The sequence below is a fragment of the Ceratocystis lukuohia genome (assembly GCF_044167205.1).
Source record: "Ceratocystis lukuohia strain C4212 chromosome Unknown Supercontig2_pilon, whole genome shotgun sequence".
In the NCBI taxonomy this organism is placed as follows: Eukaryota; Fungi; Ascomycota; class Sordariomycetes; order Microascales; family Ceratocystidaceae; genus Ceratocystis; species Ceratocystis lukuohia.
Genome location: NW_027263521.1, coordinates 710039 through 731646, shown reverse-complemented (window position 1 = coordinate 731646; position 21608 = coordinate 710039). Strand labels below are relative to the sequence as shown.

Below are 21608 nucleotides of genomic sequence, written 5' to 3'. Positions count from 1 at the left end.
GATCCTCTTGCAAAACTTTCGTGTGTGGTAATCAAGACACTGACAGGATCTCTTTTCCCTTTGCCCTTCTTCATTCCAACTCGTACACCGACGCTACCTAGACAAAACTGCGAACTTTACGCTGACTACTCCTGCCCAACATCCAGCTAACCACACTGCCCTTCACTCCTCCATGATGCGAGTTTTCGTTGCTTTCCATATTATCCGCAATTGCATCCACCACCTTGGGGTCCGACGACATCATGCTCCACATGCTTTCGACATGTGAGTCCGGCACAGATATGTAGTCAAACTTTCCTGAAGCAGTATTATCGCCCCTGTATCGGTACTCGTCTTGGTGATTCTGGCCATCAAATGCGAGTAGCTGGCCAAACCGGTCGAATCGGGGGGGAAGCTCCTCAATCTCGGACTCGGCATGCGACGACGCCTCATCAGATGGGCGGGCAGCATGTAGTTCTTGTAAGGTCCGCGAGGATTGAGGTGACATAGGCCCAAATGTCACTGTTTTATCGGACATGGCCGATGATGGTCGCGGGAAAGTTTCAAGTTGAGGAATTTTCAGCAAGGGGCGGGGAAAGGTATCTGATTTCTTCGGTCTCTCATTCTGGTGCATTTCACTGCGTTCTTTACTTGGAGAGGTAGAGAGTGGGGAGGTTACATTTTGTGGTGCACTTGTATTATTGGTTACTGATAACAGAGACATTGTATTAGTAGCAGGTCGATAGTAGATACTAACAATTCTTGAACAAGCTACCCCAAAGGTTCTGGAGCAACATGGAAACTTATTGGCGGTGGAGGTAGCCCATTTGTACCTGGTGTCACTGGATACGGAGGTACAGGAATGCTATTGGCACCACGGCCCTCATCGTCCTTTGTGCCTAGAGTCGCGTTTGAGCTGGAGCATCTCTCATGCGACGCTTCGGACTTGGGCGAGAAATAATCCATTTGACCTTTGGAGGAAAAAGACTGAGGCTCACGGTACGGCTTATAGGTCTGTGGTAGCGACTGACGTGATGTGGTTGAGGGGCCCAATGATGCCTCGGTAGTGGGCTCCTGATCAAGGGCGAGTGCAGACGCATTCGGCGTTTCGTCGGGGGACACCTGTTGTAGCGGAGACCAGGAGGACTTTGGGGAACTGTTGTAGGAGCTGATGGTAGGCGCTTCTGAGAAAAGTTTAGATGTTAAGACGAGATCATTGAAGCAAAGCCATAAGAACAAAACGCTGAAGACAGGCTGCAATTGTCGTGAGAAAGACGCGGCGCACCGCCTAAGCAAACAGCTAATACTAGGAGAATCTAGGCTTACTGAATTCAGGAGCTCCTCCGCGTCGATCCTGTGGCGGCGGTACGTTGGAAGACTGGATATCACTCCAGCTTGAGCTTAGGCTTCTGCTCCGACTTCTGGGTTGGGTACGGTCGAAATTGCTTTTTGGAGAGTAATCCCGGGGACGACTATACCCGCCTTCTTGCGTAAAGCCTCTGACTTGTCCTCTTTCACGGTGCAGATCTGTATCCAGATAGTGCTGGCGTTGCTCAGCCTTTGTGCGTTCATAGGCTCCTTTTTCCTTTTGGCGCTCACTATCTTGGCGCTCATTGGGCCTTGTCAGCTCAGCGGCTTCTGTGTTCAAGTCGTGCGGATTGTGGGTTCCCTGCGGCGTTATGTACCATTCATCGTCACTCTCGACATCAGCTTCCAAAGCAGAGTCCTGGGAAAATTGACGGTGCGTAACCGGATCTCTAGTAATGCTACGATCGCGACGACGAGGTCTATCGTTTTGAGGCATCGAAAAGGGCAACTTCTCCTCCATCTCTTTATGGGGTTTGATGCTGCGGATGGGAACGGCCTTGTCTCCTTTGCCGTATCCAAAGCTCATGGATTCTGGCATTGGGATGGGATTAGCCTCGTAGTCAGTGAGTGCTTTAGGTCTTCCCACAGGCGCATCAGGAACAAACTCATCATCAGAGGAGGCTAGAGCGCCGGACATTCTAGGCCCTGCGGTAATAGCCTGCGGCATCATGTCAGGCTCCGTTACTGGGCCTGAGACTTCGGAGAATGTTGGCTCAGGGTGGAACAAAGCACCCCCCCGTCTATGGTTATACGATTTCTGGCGAGCTTTGTGGCTCATTGGCCGGTGAGGCGGATCGTCGTGCTCGAAGTCCGAGTAAAATGGGGCATCCTCATCGCTATTATATCCGCGACGGTGATTCCAGTTTCGGCTTCGGCTTGGCTGGTGAGAGCCGGATGTAGGGCGAGGTGAGGAGAGAGAGCGTGAGCGAGAGCGCGATCTCGAACGAGATCTATAGCGGGATTTGCTACGCGATCTGGCGCGTCTCCGTATCTTGTTATAGAGTTTGGCTGCGCCGGCGCCGATAAGACCAGCCCCGGCAACCTCAGCACCCGTGCGAATACGGCTGCGACTTCGAGAACGAGATAGAGAGCGGTTGCGAAGGTGTCTTGCAGCAGCAGCAGTCGCTGCGGTGCCTGCTGCAACTTTGGCAACCCTGTGATTCTCATGACGACGACGCTCTTCCTCTTCATCAGAGCTAGCGTAAAAAGAGTCTTCGCTGCGACTGCGACTGCGGCTGCGGCTGCGACTATGGTGTCTGCGGCGTGCCCTTCGAGCAAGAGCAGCTGTCGCGAGAGTTCCGGCTGCGATTTTAGTAGCGTTACGTCGCCTTTGATGTTTACCGTCTGAACTATCCGTGCTGCGGCTGCGAGAACGAGTGCGAGAACGGCCACGTCTACGAGAAATATCCTGATGATGGCCAGAGCAGTCACGGCGACGACAGATTTTACAACGGTCTTCCAAGTAGTTGTACTCTACATCACTTTGCGCGCTGCTTCCTGATGCTCTATAATCTCGCTGGCGGCGGTAGAGACGGGATCTAGATCTTCTTCTGCCAGTGCTGAGGCTGCGGCTGCGGCTGCGGCTCTCGGAATCATTTTCTTCGCGATAGTTTCTGATCAGCTGCGCTGTGCCAGCAATAGCCAGGGCTGCGGCGCCAGCGCCCAAAGCTTTTTTCAAAGTTCCGTGGTCTTCATCTGAGGATCCACGGCTGCCTTCATGTGCAGATTTTGCACGGCGTAAGGCCTCAGCGCCAATAGCGCCCAGAGCCGCACCAACTAAAACCTTTCTGCCACGATGCTCAGGCAAATCGCCAAATTCATCACGGCGCTGTAGCAGTGCTGTGATGCCGGCCCCTGCTAGGGCGCCTTCGGCCATGTAGCGTTTTTGGTGGTGATCATCATCAGAATTGCGTGACAAGGTAGACCCGACACTACTGCCTCTTTGTCTGCGGATGGTTGTGTGGCGGCGATAATTCTGGTGGCCACGGTTGGCACGCTCGTAATCTTCTCGACGACGAGCCTCTTCGGCAGCTTCTTGATCATAGTCTTGGTAGTGCTGATGGTGGTAATGCTTCACGGCTCCATTATATCCATCTCGGTATGCCTCATCGTAGTCTTGGTCGCGGCGGCGAGCCACCGAGCGATCGTACCCATGTACAACTACTCTGTTTCTCTCGCTAGGAATATACTCGCGTTCGTGGCGTTCGCGCGACCAGTCCTTTCTGTACACCATGGCCATGTTGCTGGAGGCAGCCGCCGCGATAATGTCAGGGTGCGGGCCGCCACCGCTGCTGCTCAAGCTGACTAACTGTGTCTGTGGTTGGTCGGCAGTGGCACGGTGGTTGCTTTTGGAGCGACGGTGGCTAGTGTCATGGTGCGTGACAATACCGGGAGCTGTGACCTTGTAGCGACGCACGACGGTAGTTGTTGTACGGCCTTCGTCATCGGATGAGACATGCCGGTGGGAGTAGCGGCGGTCCATTTTGTTTTGTTTTCTTAAAGAAACGTGTTGAATCAAAGCGCAGAGAAAAGGGAACTTGGCTGGCCGTGAGGATATGTGTGGGAAGGGTAGGAGGAGATGAGGATGTGCACGAGATCGGGCTTGTGGTACCAATATTAGTAGATCAGAAAGAAGTAGGGGAAAGTGCTAATGGAATACGGGGGCGGGTAGAACGGACAAATATATAAGCAAGTGCATTCATGCGTATTTCTACTTCGTGCCTTGGTATATTTTCGCCCGCTATAGCCCTTCCGCTTTGTGTTCTTGTGAGCCAGTCACAAGAGCCCAGTAATCACTCCTCCTGGGCTCACATCACACTTTGTTGAGAGGTGACGTCACGTCGCAGAATGTTGCTTGCCTGCCTATTTTCAGCTCTGGGTGGAGGTCCCCATTCTCTTCTCATTTGTCCCCTCTGTCTTTCTTTCTTTTTCTCGTCATCCTTTTCCACCCTGCTCTTCCCATCAAGCCGTATTGCATTGTCTGTTATCTGGGACGAGTCACACAAAAACAGTCGCCAATGCCTGACACAGTGATAAGCGACATATTACAGCGCTCATTAGAACAAAGTGACAGGGTCTCATGAAAGAGGATTAGGAAAACGAGGCTTACTGTCACAAACCTTGGGTTGACGTGGCTGTTGACCTTGAGCTGTGTTTTACTTCTCGAATCTTTCTTTCTGGTGTTGGTCTTTTAGTAGCCGGCGTCGAAACAAGGTTGGTCCGGTGCTTTTTCTCAATCCCTTTTTGGGCTTTTGGATTAATAATAGCCTATTCATTACTTAAACCGCCCCAGCTTGAAGCTTGGGCTTGGGCTTGGGCTTGTATGCTCAGGAGGACGAGACGGCCTTGGGTTAGGGTTAGAACTGCTAAGCAATGAGCATTGGGCGCCAGACCCTGTAACGTAAAAAGTTCGTTATCCCAGGCGCCGCAGTGAAAGAAAAAAAACTCACTAACGCTGTAGCAGTGTGACATTCGCCTCGTCTCTTCATGTGCGATGTCTCACCCTTTATTTCTTTAGAACCTGGACTGTAAAACATTGGTCCATAATCCCTCGCCCTTCCAATCCCTTACCCATACTCTCAAATTTAATTCGCAAACTCTTTGGCCGGTAGGTGTCTCGTAAACCATAACACAGCCTGGTGCTGGGCTAATACAGATTCTCTCACGCGCATCTTCTCGCCGGGATCTGCTCGTATGCCTAGTCCTGGCCCGGCGTCCATATACACTACAAACTCACAGTTGTCCTTTTCGCAATTTAGGACACGGTCCGCGCTGTATATGTAGCCTAAAGGCTTCTCACTGTTGTGGCTGCTGGCGATGCTGAGTGGCAGCTGAACTTTTTCTAGGTCTCGAAGGCTAACATGTGGCGGCTGCGCGCTGAACGAGCAGTCGACCAGAGGCTCTAGAAAGCCAGCCTTGTGCGAATAACGCCATAGCGGGCCGTGGGATAGGCGAATGGCAGTCTTGCCGCCGTAACTGAAGCCGGCAACTCCCACGCGGTTTGGTTTGAGGGATAGACCTGATGATGTCAAGGGGAGTGTTCGTAGTGTTTGCAATAGCCGAGCGAGCTTGCGGTCGTAAGAGTGTTGCCATGTTACCAAAAAGAGTGGTATACAGTGGAAGCCAATCGTCAAGTTCAACCCAGCTCGGGCGAGCTTATGTGAGATGGTTTTCTTTGGGTGATTATGAAGCCGATCCAGTTTGTGGAGAAATTTGGATGGTACGCTGTAACCTATAAGTGGCGAGAGAAAAGAGGAGCATTTGTGAGCACTTGAGCGAGTGAAATGTACAGCAATGTGCATTATAGATTGATTTCGGCCACATATTGGGGCGCAATTCTTACCGTTGAATAGATCAGGTACCACGACGACCGCGGGGATTCGTTGGGCATAGTGATCAGCTAGGGCTCGCGTTTGTGCCATTTCCCAACCAAACATGTCTGGTAGGATGACAATAACGCCAATAGGTTCTCTGACTGATGTATATAAGCAGTATCCAACATCTGAAGGCCGGGCCACATAACAGAGGATCCCAGCGATGGTTTCAATGGTGCCGGTCAGATTATTGACCTTGGGCAGCGATCCCCATGTGCAGTTTGCACAGTCGCAGGCCATGACGAGGAACAAGCAGAAGGCCGGGAAAACTTTGTTGGGTTGGGAGGATAGCGAAACAGAAGAGTTCAAATAAGAGGAGTTGAGGCGGAAATCTAGGCAAGAATATGACCAAGTCGAATTGAGACTGTAATGCAATATAAATCTTGCTCCGAGCTGAGTTCAAACAAAACAAGACAACCACTTTCGTTTCCGTTTCCGTTGTTTCTGTTTGGAGTTCTGTCGAGTAACCGTTATACAGGCGGAGACCCACGCTTGTTGTCGTATTGTCGCTGATAACTCTGCAGTAGTACTGTTTCGGATATGTACAAGACAAGAGAAAACAAGAGAAGGCGGATGAAGAGAATATGTAATGGACAACGGAGAGCTGGACGAGGGAGGCCATACAAGGACAGCTCAAGAGGCCGGAATTAGACTTTGTATACTCGCAGAGGGCTGTTCGTTCTTCTTCTTCATCCTGGTATTTGCCGATCTCATTGTAGCAACAAAGAATGAGTTCGGACGGGGGTTAACAGGACCCGTGTCTGAGTAGCATTGTTGTCATGGTTCAACATCAACATGAGTGCTTCATCAAAGGCTAGATTAATCCAAGCGCTGGCTGGTAAGAGAGCTACCCAGTCGTAGAGAGCAGGCCCGGCCAGGAGCTGCCCATTGCGGGGCCCTCCTGAACTGAACAAGAGCATAAAGAGCCCACGCCATCGGTTCTATTTAACAATATCCCTGGTTCACGGGGCCAGGGCTCAAGCCAATATATCCCAAACGGGAAATGAAGTGTTAGATTGCTCCATTTCCATGTTGCCCATTGTCGTAGCCGAAGTTGACGGGCTAATGTAAGTAATTGTGATGGGCCAGACGAGTGGGTTTAAGGTCAAGCTTGGTGAAAAAAAAGAGAGAAAAAAAAGAAGGATGAGTGATAAAAAGCAGAGGAAAAAATAGTATCGCGTAGTCATGAACTAGAAATTGAAGAAACATGACGGTAAGAAGTAAAATTTAAGAAGTAAAAAAGGCAGAGACTTGATAGCTCAAACCCCCCCCCCCCCCAAAAATCCTTAATCTCCCCACTAAATTTATTTAATTTAGACCCTGCCACACCCTAGAGCCCAACCACCCACAGTTGTTCTGCTTCCTTCCCTTTTCCTCGTCATCGCCAAAGCTTCAGCTTAGGCTGGCTGGGTCTAATGTGCAAAATGTAGAAGGTGCGTTCGTTTGCCCCTCGTCAGATTTTTCTTAGCCACTTTTTTTTTTCTGCATAATCAATAGAGCATATGAAATGTCATCTCCAGTCACATCCTCACAGCCTCGAGCTATTGACGACGACTTGCTGTCCGAAAAAGTCGTAACACCAGAGCAGGAAACTGTAAGTCTGGATTGTTTCAATAGGCCAACCTAAGCAGGTCCAGGGATATTGATCACATGCCGCACCTATCTCAAGCCACCTCTTCTCTCTGTTGACAGCCCCCCCCCCCCAGCACCAGCATTCTCATGAACTAACAGCTGAATCTCACCCATTCCTTCTAGGCCCTTTTGCTTGAATCCAACACTTGTAAAGCTGCCGCCAACACCCTGTTTGCCGCAGGAGACTATCGCAATGCCTTCAATAAGTATCACGAAGCCTTCCTTAGCTGTCCTAAGCCACGCCTCTTTGAAGTTGCTGTGCTACACTCCAATATAGCTGCCTGTCAGCTCAAACTTCAAGAATGGCCTGAGGCCATCAAAAGCGCCTCCTCTGCGCTGGCCGAGCTTGACAAGCTTGAGCAACTCAAGCAGAACACTCCACCTGATTCGGCCCCTACACTACCACCACAAGCAGGGGAGGAAGATGCCGACGAGGAAATCATTTCCGCCGGTGCCGCCAAGGCCCAGCCCCTCCCTCCTCCGCCGTTATCTGTGGAAAAAGCGGATATCCTGCGCATCAGGTGCAAGGCCCTTATGCGCCGTGCGCGTGCACGTAGCGAAGCTGGTGGCTGGCAGAACCTTGTAGGCGCCGAGGAAGACTACAAGCTGCTAGCCGGCATCTCGCCCGCACCAGCCCCCACGCCAGCAGCTGCCTCTGGTACCACTACGACCACCAATACTACGCCTCCCACCCCAGTGCCGGCGGTCACAAAAACAGCCGACTCACCAGCTCCGCCTCCGCAATCACCAAACTTCAACGCCGGGGTACACACCATCCTCAGCCCTGCCGACAAGAAGATCGTCAGAGCGCAACTTGCTGCATTGCCGCCACGCATCAAAAGTGCCCAGGAGGTCGAGATGGCCGAGATGTGGGGTAAGCTCAAGTCTCTGGGTAACGGAATTCTCAAGCCGTTTGGTCTCAGCACGGACAACTTTCAGATGGTCAAGGACGAGAAGTCGGGCGGATATAGCATGAACTTCAACCAAAATCCAAAATAATGGGCTTTTTTTTTTATTCTTCTACAGGGTTTTGTTCTTTTTTTCTTCTTTTTGCTTAAAAATAAGACGCTCTTCTTCCTATTAATTAGTACTATCTCTCTACAATGTAATGTACGTATACATGGATGCACACACATTCCTCCAAACCCCCAATCTCCTATGTGTACACACTCTCTGTGAACTGATTCAACTGCAAGCCGCGTTCCGCCATCTCCGCATCCTTCAAAAATTCCAGTGGCATCCACACAAAATGGCCCTTAATAGTGTCCAGCTTTCTACGGATATCATCAGGTGGCAGAAACGGGTCAAAAATGTGGCCAGGCTTGACAGCACGGGGTGGTCTAAACAGATCGTAGTCCTCAAAGGTTTTGACTTGTACGTTACATCATGGTGGTTAGCTGCGAGGAAAAGTATTTCCTAGGGTACTATAGAAAAAAGACGGGGGGGGGGGGAAGAAAAAGATAAACTTACCATAGTTGTCTGGATCCGCATGAAACAAATGTCGAAACATTTCGGTATTTTGCGTCGCCTGCTCCGTCCACATCTTCCACAGATCATCGTTCAGTGGATCTGCTACAATCTGCATCGTCTCGTCTTCGATTGGATCATTGGGCGACTGCGGCCCGGGCGGCTGGGCATTTGGATCCTTGGAAGCGTCATGCGGCTGGGGGCGTAACAAGCCTAGGTGCTCGCGCCATAGATAGCGGCGTAGTGTGGCAGCATGCCACCCGGCAATGTATTGCTTACCATCCATGGTAGTTTGAAGCGGACGTGTGTCCTCCATGACAATGCTAAGCTCGCTGTCATGAGAGCCCAGTTGGCTACGGTCGTTAAGGTTGCTACTGCCACAGATAACAATGCGGTCATCGGCGATGAGGAGCTTGCTATGAATGTATAACTCTTCTTGAATCCAATTCTGCACTTCATCCTTGGGGTCGTCGGGCCAAAATTGGTCGAGTACGGATTCCTGGTCGTACATGGTCAGGTGGGCAAGGGTCGGCTTGGTTGTGGGCTGGTCCTTCACATGAGTCTGAGCTAAGGCTTCTTCGAATCGTCTCTTGAATGCTAGCGCCTCGGCCATCTCCTCGTTCGAGCCTCTCCGGGAACTAGCAGGGTTGTGTTCTTTAAGCGACTCGTAGTACTTTTTCCCATGCCAGTTATTTTCCTTTGGGTGAAGACTATCGGCCATGACTTCTTCGGCAGCCCCCCGCTGTACATCCGAGTACTTGACACCAGATACCTTTTCGGCATCCCTCAGGCGCTTAGTGCGTGGCAGGCGGTCATAGGAGCGTAGGTTGAAAAAGAAAATGTACTCCTTTGGGTCGACGCTCTTGGCTTTGATCTGCTCAAAGATACTGTGTTCACCGCGGCAAATGGACTTGAATTGGTAGTCCATGATAGCACGGGTTCCAGCGGCAGAGTCATCCCGCAGGTCTCCTGCAAATCCAGGCACAGCAGGGATAACAATAATGATGCGAAACTTGCGCTTTTCTTCAGCTGCCCGTAGGACAGCATCGACCATGGCCCGGCCAACAGTGTTATGGATGGGAGACTGCTGATTCCCAGTAGCTGTGATGAAAAATTGATTCTCAATATAGACGTAATGCTCTGCCTTCTGAATGATCTCACTGTAGGCATTTTGGATCGAGTGGTCAGTGAGAATGCCCATGGACCAATCGTCGCTAGACCGTACAACCTGGGCACGAATAGTACCATTCTGGGCTGGGGCTGCAGTATCAATTGGTGTAATAGGGTGCATAATGTACTCGCCTACTGGATGTGACGGCCGCTGCACAGCCACCAAATCTTCATTCTCGCCTTGACGGCCGCGGAGCTCTAGCCAGTCAAAGCGGTCGTCGCGCTTGTACTTGTCGCGCTTAACAAAGTTCCAGCGCAACACAAAATGCTCAGCAATGTCGTAAACGCAGGGCCCAATCAGACCCATGGATACATCGTGCCAAGGCATCCGGCCATACTGGTCCTTGCTGATTTCGTTTTGCATCCAATCATCGACACTCTTGAAGTCCATGATGCGGTTATTATTGAAATCCTGTCCAGGCCAGACCTCCTTTGAGGTGGCATCGGCATGGATGTCGGACAGCGGGTGTTGGTTATTATCCCAGCGGCCAAAGCACAGATCCAGTCCGCCGATAAATGCCATTTTGTAGTCAATGACAATGAACTTTTCATGATGGGCCCAGTACAATGTCATATCAGCAGCGTTCTCGAACACGTTATGGTCTGGGTGGCGCATAACAGAAATATTTCCATAGCCGGGCGATCCCTCAGGACACAGTGCACGCAATGCCTCCTTAGTATGCTTAGAGTTGCAGGTTAAGGCAGCCTCGACCTCACGATATACAGAGACGTAGATCTTGACCCCCTGCTCGGCTTTGCGCTTAAGAACTTGATCCAAGCGCCACTGGGCGTTATCGAGAGGCGGGCGGCGCAGAAATAGCTCAGGGGAAAGCCACCAGTCGGCAATGTAGATAGTCTCGGTGGCATTCTCGAGCGCCTCGGATACAGCCCAAAAGTAGTTACGGCCGTCGACGTACCATTTGATGTTGTTGTTGTCACGCTCGGGGAAGAAGGACTTAAAGCGGTTTTGCTCGCAAATGGCGGTTCTTTTAGCATCACAAGCCTTTTCATGTTCTTCGTCATGACGGTGGTTGCGGTTGAACTAGGGTTATGTTAGTTAGTGGTCTGTGTGTGCAGGGGCGGCTAGCTGCATAAATAGATTGATAAATACGTGTGAAGAGCAATGATATGGTAGAACGACTTACAATGTTGCCAAACTTGCCAATTTTGTTCCTACAAGATATACGGTCAGTTTTCGGCTCAGGTAAACTGAGAATTTACACGCAAAGCACATACTTTGAATGTATCAAAGAGACTTTTGCATCCTGGAGCGATGAATTTTCCTGTATCTTCTGGGCAGCACCTTGCAGTACGCCTTTGAAGCTGCTCATGCTAAAGCGGCTCTTGGATGCGGTCGGATTGTCTGGTTCAGATGCCATTTTACGTCGCGCTTCGATATTATAGAGGTACAGTCGCAGGCCGGGAAACAAGTTTTTGGAGGTGGCGACGGCGAAATAAAAATCGAAAGTAGGAAATTAGAGTGTTGGTGGTGACGGGATCGATTAGACGCTCCGCTCTATCTGCCTAGATGGGGTTCGGAGTCGAGATGGCGAAATAATGCGTGAGGGATATAGAGACGGAAAGGCTGCAGGCTACAAGGAAAAAGCAAAAAAAAAATAGAAGCACACAAAGCTCAAGAGCACAGAGATACGCTGCTCGGCAAGAGAATTGAAAGGAAGAGAAGCGTAAATCGAAGAGAGCAAAGGACAAGAAGACGATGCCGGATGTAGATAGCGTCAAGCCACGAAGAACAAGTCGTGGCCCTAGTGCAGCTTAGTGTGAAGGGTTTATCTTGTTTCCTGTGGCACACCTATTTATTTCTGCCCTTATTCAGCTTCCCTTATATTTCCACACTATGCCCAAGGTCTCACACGTGTCGTTCAAGGGAGATATGACGTCGTGATGGATAACTCAACGGAGAGAATCCCCAAGTAAAAAGGCAGGGTACAGGCCCCCTCCAGACCGCCTGGAGAGGGCGATGTAAGAGGGCTGAGCTGCAGGCAGCATCAATAGTGAGGGAGCCAAAGTTAATAAGACGCCATGGCCAAACATTGAAATCATTGTGACGTTGTAACGTTGTGAAACTCACGTGGGCAGACAGAAAGCCAGATATGAGCTATTCAACCGCCAAGCCGGCATTTCTGAGGTCACCACACTAGCTTTTAAGGCTGCAAACAAAGCGTGAAAGCTCTGCCAGCCCATTTTCTAGCGCTGTATGGCTGTCATCCCTTGAAAAGGAAATGCATTTCTGTCTTATGCATAGTCGCGATGTGTGCTATTGTCCCCAAATCCCCGGCTTTTACTTTGATAATTATTATCATATAATATATAGTGTCATTTTGTGGGTCACGTGAAGCCAGCCTTTAAACCTCCACATGTTGTGGTTCCTGCCGTTCCCCTCCCGAAGCATGAAACGTTATAGAGAATATCTCTGTTAATGATGTCAGTTCGTCTAATGGCTGTGTTGCAGACGTGCTAGATTCTGTGCTATTACTTCTAATCCTTTTGTGCGTAGAATTTTCGTGACAAAAACTTTAACCCCATCCTTCAATATAGCAAGACTACCAGAACCCCCAACATTATCTTCGCCACCCCGATCATGTATGTGTCTAGTCTAGGACCGCCTCAGAACATCAGGACGGGCTCTACTCCTCAGTTGTTGCAGGTTTTGCTCAGGCCACCTATTAAATTATATGCGGTTCCACTGTCAATGACCTCTGGGTGCGTTCCAGGGTTGTCTCGTCAAGAATGAATGCTAATTTAGAGCTGTCCGACTGTTGCCTGAATACTCTGTCATTGAAGCAGGGCTCTATCACTCTCTTTCCACCCTATCTTCTCATCTTCTTAGCCTTCCATTGGATAGGAGAAAAGGCGTATCAGGTTTTTGATGATCTTCTCTTTCAGAAAGATAGCAGGCTCAAAACTATGGTGAGTCAGATATTTTGTCACGATGTGTAGACGGCTGTTTTAGGTTAGATGGCGTGCTACAAATACCACATGTTTATTCAATGCTATCCTGCTTGGATAGAGGCGAGCTCTTCTCAACAAAAACTGCTAAATTTGGGCTAGAAAGCAGAAGAAAAGTACTGTCAGCCTCATAAGACGTACAGGCGGTTTCGAGATCGGGGTTGTTTACGGAGTTCCAGCAGCCCTGTCTTGGCTAGACTTCCTCCATGTGAACTTCCTCTTGACGAGCCTGGATTACAACTGCAATTATAAGTAAGGTTATTCGAAGAACCCCATGTCTTCTACAACATCTATAAAGTTTTTTCGTTAGCCTTTGCTATGGAAGCTCTTTCAATAAATGTTTACGCCAGCTTGAGATACATGTGATGAGCTTCGAAGTCGATGGCGGGTTGCAATCATCCTGGCCTCATGTCAGGAGGAAAGGAAGTGAGCTCTCTCCTTATTCATCCTTTTCCATGCTTCAAACTTCTTTAGTAGATGGCAGGACCACAACCAGTGCATCCGCCTTTGAAGGGTGTAGGGTGCGTCATAGCTCCCTTTATTCTCCTATACATGTTGTGTTCATTTTAATAGAACAAGCCTAGGTCTAGAGGGCCTTGTAGCACCATTTCGAGCACTTGTGGAGGTCTCCTATCAGGTTCTACTTTAGCTCTTTAGCTTTGGCGACTACAGGTTACCCTAGATCGAGACTCAACCAGCTTGCATAAAGTTTCCATCGCTCGTTCTCTAGAGAAGATAGAGCAGAGAGTATAGAAGCTCCGTAGTGTAGCGCTGCAAAGGGTGGTCTCCAGCATTGGCAACAATGCTTTCAGGGCAACCCTAATGACTCCACAAATTTTACGATCGGGATTCTGCTTTCACCAGACAGCCTGGCCAACATGCCCCAAAGCCGCAAAGGGTAGCCGTAATGACGCAGGCCTTGAGTAGAAGTCGGAGAACTCTTCTTCCTATGTTCGAAAAAAAGCCCTTGGCCAGTTAGCAGTCTTGCGCCCTTTTAGCGTTCACATTTTAACTGCACAAATCCCGTTCAAGCTTGGCCAATAACCCCCAAATGGCAGTGAGCTTTTATCTTTTATCGTCACGTTTATAGTCACGTGCCGATATCTACCTTCTCTCCACTTTGCGATAAGCGCCATTAACCCTCTTGTTTTCTAAGGGTTGACCAAAGGCGGGGAAGGATGAAAAGGTGGGGGGGGAGAAGAAGTCGTGGGATTGAGCTTTATGGCAGCAAGTTCCTCTTGCCATTGCCACTGCGAGCACAGCGCGCAAAGTCACCTAGACCTCTCCCCAATGTACCCCCTACTGTACCCAGTACCTCATGCACAGCTAGATCGGCCGAGCTTCTGGCTTGTAGCTTGGACCCTGTTGCAACATAGCTGCTACAGTAAGGCATTCCGGCCACCCTAGAACTCCTGAATCTCAAACAAACGACCATTCACCATCCATCTGTTCTTTTCAGCTCCCTTTATTCCACGTTTCTTTTCTTTCCCACCCATTGCTTTGTTCTCCTTGTTCCCTATTGTTCTTCTCTTCATCACCCAAACTCGAAGTCTAGTTTTCACTTCTCTCACCTTTGTCTTTTTCTAAAATGGCCGTTGTTATCCCCCCTGGTGGCACGATTCTCGACACCTTCAAGCGCACCTTTAATGATGTTCCTGTGAACGGTGACGCCGTCTCGACCACCGAGTTCCTCGAGGCTGCTGAGTCACTAACTGGAATTTTCGGTAAGCACACTCCTGGGCTTACGGCTACACATGAATGATGCAATTGTCGGTGTCCTAATCTATTTTGCCCTCATAATATAGACCAGCTCGGCTCTGTTGCTTTCGGCCCCGTCAAGAACGACATTCTCGGCAACGTCAAGGTAAGAACTTGCAAGTGGCTACATTGCCGTTCTTATTTCTGTATAAGCGGCACGGAACACGGCAGGCTTGACTCAAAACAGCCATTGACATTCTCTATCCGCAGAAAATTCGCGACCGCCAGCTTGCAGCCCCCGCGCTGTCTGAGAACCTAAAGGAGTTGTGCTTGAATGAGCTCAAGGAAAAGAAGCACACTGCCACAGAGGGCATGGTCTGGCTGGTCCGGTGAGTTTTTTCATCTCCAATTCCCATCCTAATTTCCCATTTTCCTCATGACTTCTCCCTTCTCATTCTAACCCTCTTTTTTCTAAAACAGTGGCCTTGACTTCACCTGCCGCGCTCTGTCCACCTCTCTAGCTAAGCCCACCCAGGAGCTGGCTGACTCCTTCCGCGAGGCCTACTCCGGCACTCTAAAGCCCCATCATTCGTTTCTTATCAAGCCCATCTTCAGCGCTGCCATGGGCGCTTGCCCCTACCGTAAGGACTTCTTCGCTAAGCTGGGTGATAACCCCGACAATGTTACCGCCAAGCTCAAGGTCTACCTCGACGCCCTGACACATATTGTGGCCATTATGACCGCTTTCCTTACCAGCAAGGACGCCAAATGGTAGAAATGCCATATCTCCTTGCTCTATTTGATTGTGTCTGTCTCTCTTGCATTAGATTCGAGGCTTGGAGGCTAGGGCTGCTAGTAGTTATAGCGGTACCATCCCCACCCCTCTCTTTAGGTGGTGTTTCACTTTTGTTTTTGTTCTCTTATTATACCATGTATGTACAACCTAGCATCCAACAAGACACAGGATCCACAATCGGACTCGAAATGATCAAACATTGCACTCTAAATTATTATACTTAGAACACATGTGAAGTCGCCATCCAACTAGAAGTCGAACATGTTTTGGTACTCTATGTATACTTCCAAATCACATAGACGGAACTAAAAAATAAAAAAATAAAAAAAAAGGAAAAATAGGATACCAAAAACAAACCAAAAAAAAACATGAGAACTGAAGAACACTACTGTTCAAGTGACCACGATGGGATTCGAACCCACAATCTTTTGATTCGTAGTCAAACGCCTTGCCATTGGGCCACGCGGCCTTGTTCTCCGTATTGTGGCTCCGATATTTCGGATCATCGGCTCAGCGCACTTCGGGCGGATGGGGTCCGTGCACCACCCCCTCGCCTGACAAATCGCTATCGAAGCTCTCACACAGAGACTCGGTTGCAGTTTCTGCACCGCGTCTCATTCGTTGATTCGGATATCTGAAGCTTTGGGAGAAAGTCCCCGGACACGGATTTCACTTTGTGGAATCTGCTGCGGAAACGCGCCGTCGGAGATATTGATTGCACTCTTTGGGTGCATTCATCGACGGCTGACCTCTGCCTGGCCCTTGTCCTCAGTCTGGCCCTCTACCCGCCTCGCTATCTTTAAACATCGGCTTGCGCCCTCTACAAGCCGTCTTGGGACACAGCCAGCCTACGGAGCTCGTCATGATCTCAACTACCACTACCGCGAACCAGACAGCTTTTGGGACGAAGATACGAGTCCCTTGTCACTTGGTCTCTGGGAGTGTGTGGTTGAGTCATTGGGCTCTCAAGGCTGGTTCCTTTGACGGCGTCGTAAAGGGCGGTCCCGAGCTGGTGGGCGAGTGCGACGTTTACTTGAGGCGCCTAGTGCTGGGGGCGTGATGGAGGCGCTGGAGGATTACATTGTCGTGTTTTGATAGGCATGCGATTGCGCGTTGTGCGTGTTGGGCTCATGCTGCCTTTGGTAGCTGGATTCAACATCTGCGACGGGTTACTCGATGGGGCTCATTCTCGGGACGAGGGGGGGTCACCCATAAAGGCACTTTTTTACGAAAATGGCGCCGACGACGCGAGCATGCCGTCGGTTCATCCTTTCCTATGGCTTGATGGCAATAACATGCTCAGGTTCCTTGTTAGCGGCTGTGGTCCCTCGCAGTCTCTTATTTCTGGATTTACGACAAACTCTCTTTGACGTAAAATAATACAATACAATACAATGCGGATGGGGTCACAACTCTCCCTCTTACAACCCTCGGGGGGGGTACCTTTGAGGTCTGGCGCCTCCCCTTCTTCCGGGCTGCTAGAGGACGACGCCTATGACACTGATGAGCGTCTTTCATTCTTTTCTTTTTCTTTGACTCCGTCATGGATTCTGACAATGAGCTGTGGAGCCTTGAGGCCGCTCTTGCCCAACTTTGAGGAACAACCTCGTCGTCGACTCGCCCCCATTTTCACGACAACTTTCGCGATCGCCAACTCCTCATCGCCACAACACCACTCCAACTCAAGGAGTTCACCTTCACGCTCAGGACTGAGTATTTGAGAGTTCACACAGTCCACACCTTTTTCTTATGTTTTGTTTTTTCTCGCGCTCCTCTGTCCTCGGACAGACTGGTGACTGTGGCAGGTCACTAGAAAGGGGGCTGCCTTTGGTCACATCCACACCGCATGAGGCAGCGGCCACCAGGGCGGTGGAAGGATAGACCATGAGCCCTCGGATGCTCACACAGTATGGTTGACTTTCTCGTCGCTTGACGGGATTCCCAGACTGCACTGGAATCTGCTGTCTTGCCTCCACGATCTTCATGGCTTCAGGACACATAGCAGATTTTTCAGAGGATCGAATGGTTGTGGGGAAGTTGGGAGTCGTTTCCACTTCTGGGTTTAGGGTTTGTCTGGGGTTTTTGTCGGTGGGGAAAGGGGGATGGGAAAAATGGGAAAACCGAAGGTGTTGCAGCAGCCACGCATGAAAGGACAAAACCACTGTACTCCGCCGGGGCCTACCCCCCGTGCCGACAGCCGGGGGCCTTTTAGACTAGTTTTTACACGGGGCCTCCACCAACCAAAAATATCAGGTAACCAATCCTAGATCCCGACAGGTACGCCCTCGGGCCGCGCTATACAGAGACCCTCCTGGCTATATTGCTGGACCCTAAAAAGTCATAGGAGAAGGTTGAAGTCTATGCGTTCCTGTCACTGCGGACCGCCCGGGAGGTGCTCCCGGCCGGAAGGCCGTCGTATTATGGTGAAATAGCTGTAGGTAGACGTTAAATAAAACATACATACATACATGCGGATGGGGTCACACTAGGTTGAGGCCGCTCTTGGAAGGACCGGACATGTCGCCCCGAACGTGGCACAGCAAAGAGGAGGAAACGAAGCGACACCAGGCAGAGGTAGAGAATACCCTACCAGGAACGCTCGTCGCGTACTCCGACGGATCGAAAGATGCAAGTGGCAACGCGGGCGCAGGATGGGCTATCATCGAAGACGGAGCTACCCAAGAAGCAAACCATATAGCTCTAGGAAAGTGGATGGAGGTGGCAGATGCGGAGGCAGTTGGCGCTCTCGAGGCAACTAAGCGAGCAACAGCTCGCGAAGGAGCTGGAGAAATCTGGCTGTGTCTAGACAACAGAGGAGTTGTGGACCGACTCCGAAATGCTGCCACCAAAAACAGCACATCACAGGAAGCGGTAGACGAAACCAGACGAATCCTAAAAGCCTGGGCAGACAAGACACCCGGAAGGCTCGCCCGAGTGCTATGGGTCCCAGGACACATGGGCATCAAAGGCAATGAGCTAGCCGATACCCAGGCCAAGTTAGGATGCCAGGGACTGGTAAAGGAACACCGCTTCAGCCTTGCAGGAGCACGGAGATGGAGAAGAGACCAGCTACGTCTCGACTACGAAGGGTGGTGGAAAGAACAAAAAGGATACCGTCCGCTTGGAACCGGCGTCCCCACTGAACCCCCCTTCCGCAACTCCCGCTACAAAGGGCTGACTAGAATAGAGCTGGGCCACATCCTCGCGGCTAGAACTGGCGATGGAGACTTCGACAGATACCACGAGCGATGGGGACACAACTGCCCACTTGGATGCAGAGCCTGCAACCAAGCCAAGGAACGAGGACACTGGTGGACCTGCAAGGCACTACCCAGACCATGGAGCCAAAGGTTCGCGGACAAGCTCCTTAAAAACACGAAAGCGACAAGTTATGTCGCCAACGTGCTTCGCCGCAACCTGATGCTCCTTAAAGAGAAACAACAACCCGAGCCCGAGCTGAGCTGTCTGGAAACCACAGAGGCAACCCCCCCTCAAGAAACGCGTAGAGGCAGGTCACTGCCACCGCAGACTACAGGGGAGCGACCACAACAAGGGCAGCCTAGGATGACACAACCAACTCCACGACAGCAAGGGCAACAACGAAGAAGGGGACGAGGAGGGCGAAGTTGAGGGAGAATGGAAGGGGAAGAGAGAAGAGATAGGAGGAGGAAACGTTTGCAGGACAGGAAGGAGATGTCGAGGAGGGCTCCGTGTGAAGGTGTGAAGGGAGCTCTACTACCAACCACCAGCAAAACGGGAAAAATATTAAAAATGATGCGGCAGCAGCCATGCATACGGAAGGACAAAACCGCTGTACTCTGCCGGGGCTTCCCCCACGTGCTGAAAGCCGGCGGCCTTTTAGACTAGATTACACGCGGTCGTCGCAGACCAAAAATACCTGGAACCCCGCAGGCACGCCCTAGGGCAATGCTGGACAGAGAGCCATCCTGGCCCAAGCGCCGGACCCTAAAAAGTCATAGGAGGCGCTCGAAATCCAAGCAAACCTGCAATTGCTGACCGCCCAGGAGGAGCCACGGGAAGCTGACATCAGCCAACGGCTCCTGTCCGGAATATGCCGTCGTATTACCGCGAAATAATTGGTAGGTAGACGTAAAATAATACAATACAATACAATACAATACGGGCGGATGGGGTTGTGGACCCTAAAGAGTCATAGGAGATGCTTGAAGTCTATGCGCTCCTGTCACTGCTGACCGCCCGGGAGGTGCTCCCGTCCGGAATATGCCGTCGTATTGCTGCGAAATGACAGTAGGTAGACGTTAAATAATACAATACAATGTGGATGGGGTTGTGCGGGCCAGTCGGCAAGGTGAACTGGGTCCCAGGACACTGCGAAGTCCCGGGCAATGAAACAGTTGATCAGCTGGCCAAAGCGGGTTGCAAGAGCGATGGCCTTCTGGTCCCAATGGCGACAATGTCACTGACGGCAGCAAGAAGATAGAGGAACGAAGCCTTGAAATCAGACTTCCGAAACTGGATAAAAGAAAACTGCCCGAAGATCAGACATCTCGGTGGAGCGCTGAACTGGCCGAATCCATTAGACATCGGCTGAGTGAAGGGGCTACATAGGGGTACGGTCGCCCGAATCCTCGCTGCGCGCTCCAAACACGGCAACTTCAAAGAGTACCATATGCGGCTCAACCACCTGAATGTAGGAATACAGTGCCCAGTCGCAGGTTGTGCCCAACCCAAGACCTTTAACCATCCATATCCATGGGGGCGCCAAGGCAATGAGAAGAAACTGTCCGCGAGATTTGTGCAAACGCCAGCTGTAACACACACAGTCACTGAGGAAATTTGCTCTGTCTAGACAACCGAGGGGTGGTGGACCGCTTAGGCAACCCAGGCATACGGAACAACACATCCCAGGACATCATTGACCAAACGAAACAGATCCTGAACCTCTAGAAGAACGGGAGTTCAAAGAGGGAAATGAACAGGATGATGCGCAAGCAAAACCAGGGTGCCATTGCCATGGAACCAATCCATAACCCCACACCAGCCCAGCCGGAGCACAAAGGTGAGTGAGAAAAGAGAAACCAACCATGTACTAAGTACCAAGAGTGGTGGAAAGATCGGAAAGGACATCACCTTACCCAAAGGCATTCTTGATAGCTTCCCTTCTGTGTCCAATTATAAAGGTCTCAAAAAGGCAGAAATGGGACGCATTCTAGCACCCAGGACTAGTCACAAAGGGCTTGATGAGAATCATGACGTCTTAAGCCATGAGTGCTCACATGGATGAAATTACTGCAACCACCCAATAGAGCAAGGACACTGGTGGATATTCAGGGCTCTGTAAAGGTTATAGAGCTAGAGAGGTGAGCGAGAAGAGACTAGTTGGAGAGGCAAAAAGAGAGCAAATTTGGAAGGCTTCGAGGAGGCTCTGACATGATAGACGTTTTAGGGGTCAGTATCAGGGCCAGAAAGGCTTTCTATCCAGCCCGGGCCTATATCTCCGATGATTTCTAGGATTGGCAATCTAAGGTTTCTAGTCAGCAGTGACCGCGTGAACTTGGCCTAGATTTATTCATCATCTATAAGAATCACCAAGGCCAAACGACGCCGGATTGGCTGCCGGATAGAATTGCCGTCTCAAGACAAATGTTGAATAAAGAAAAAAAAGAAGGGAATTTTCGCATCTGCCGGCATTTTTGTAAGATATATATTGTGGAATTATAGCCAAAATCGTCGTTCCAATCTGGGTCTTGTGGTCTAGTGGTATGATTCTCGCTTAGGGCTCACCCTAAAGCATTGCTTGCGAGAGGTCCCGTGTTCGATCCACGGCAAGACCCCTAACTTTTGTTCTTTTTTTGTCCGCTGTGCGTGTGTGACCATCACCTAATTAAATTTTATTGAACATGCCGTCGTATTACGGTGAAATACCTGTAGGTAGACGTTAAATACAACTCTCCCTCTTACAACCCTCGGGGGGGTACCTTTGAGGTCTGGCGCCTCCCCTTCTTCCGGGCTGCTAGAGGACGACGCCTATGACACTGATAAGCGTCTTTCATTCTTTTCTTTTTCTTTGACTCTGTCATGGATTCTGACAATGAGCTGTGGAGCCTTGAGGCCGCTCTTGCCCAACTTTGAGGAACAACCTCGTCGTCGACTCGCCCCCTTTTTCACGACAACTT

At 50.5% G+C, this 21608-nt stretch overlaps 6 protein-coding genes across 6 annotated transcripts; 3 read left to right on the top strand and 3 right to left on the bottom strand.

Annotated features, from left to right (window-relative positions):
• Window positions 1–97: 97 nt before the first annotated feature.
• On the bottom strand, window positions 98–3829 carry HOO65_020189 (uncharacterized protein; the record flags this gene model as incomplete). The annotated part of the gene is made up of 3 exons (XM_071006327.1): window positions 98–456; window positions 813–1163; window positions 1306–3829. The coding sequence occupies 3 exons, from the start codon at window positions 3827–3829 to the stop codon at window positions 98–100; spliced, it is 3234 nt and encodes a 1077-aa protein (XP_070860827.1).
• A 1102-nt stretch (window positions 3830–4931) lies between these two features.
• Window positions 4932–5960, bottom strand: HOO65_020188 (dienelactone hydrolase; the record flags this gene model as incomplete). Its single annotated transcript, XM_071006926.1, has 2 exons — window positions 4932–5578; window positions 5690–5960. 2 exons carry the CDS (start codon window positions 5958–5960, stop codon window positions 4932–4934), a joined length of 918 nt encoding a protein of 305 aa, XP_070860826.1.
• A 1267-nt stretch (window positions 5961–7227) lies between these two features.
• HOO65_020187 (Tetratricopeptide repeat protein 1) lies at window positions 7228–8351 on the top strand (the record flags this gene model as incomplete). The annotated part of the gene is made up of 2 exons (XM_071006877.1): window positions 7228–7314; window positions 7476–8351. The coding sequence occupies 2 exons, from the start codon at window positions 7228–7230 to the stop codon at window positions 8349–8351; spliced, it is 963 nt and encodes a 320-aa protein (XP_070860825.1).
• Window positions 8352–8508: 157 nt separating this feature from the next.
• HOO65_020186 (Phospholipase D1) lies at window positions 8509–11368 on the bottom strand (the record flags this gene model as incomplete). The annotated part of the gene is made up of 4 exons (XM_071006429.1): window positions 8509–8723; window positions 8823–11031; window positions 11135–11162; window positions 11226–11368. 4 exons carry the CDS (start codon window positions 11366–11368, stop codon window positions 8509–8511), a joined length of 2595 nt encoding a protein of 864 aa, XP_070860824.1.
• A 3176-nt stretch (window positions 11369–14544) lies between these two features.
• On the top strand, window positions 14545–15429 carry HOO65_020185 (Glycolipid transfer protein; the record flags this gene model as incomplete). Its single annotated transcript, XM_071006989.1, has 4 exons — window positions 14545–14680; window positions 14762–14820; window positions 14925–15043; window positions 15135–15429. The coding sequence occupies 4 exons, from the start codon at window positions 14545–14547 to the stop codon at window positions 15427–15429; spliced, it is 609 nt and encodes a 202-aa protein (XP_070860823.1).
• Window positions 15430–17967: 2538 nt separating this feature from the next.
• Window positions 17968–19080, top strand: HOO65_020184 (putative double-stranded RNA/RNA-DNA hybrid binding protein; the record flags this gene model as incomplete). The annotated part of the gene is made up of 1 exon (XM_071000011.1): window positions 17968–19080. The coding sequence occupies one exon, from the start codon at window positions 17968–17970 to the stop codon at window positions 19078–19080; it is 1113 nt and encodes a 370-aa protein (XP_070860822.1).
• Window positions 19081–21608: the final 2528 nt, after the last annotated feature.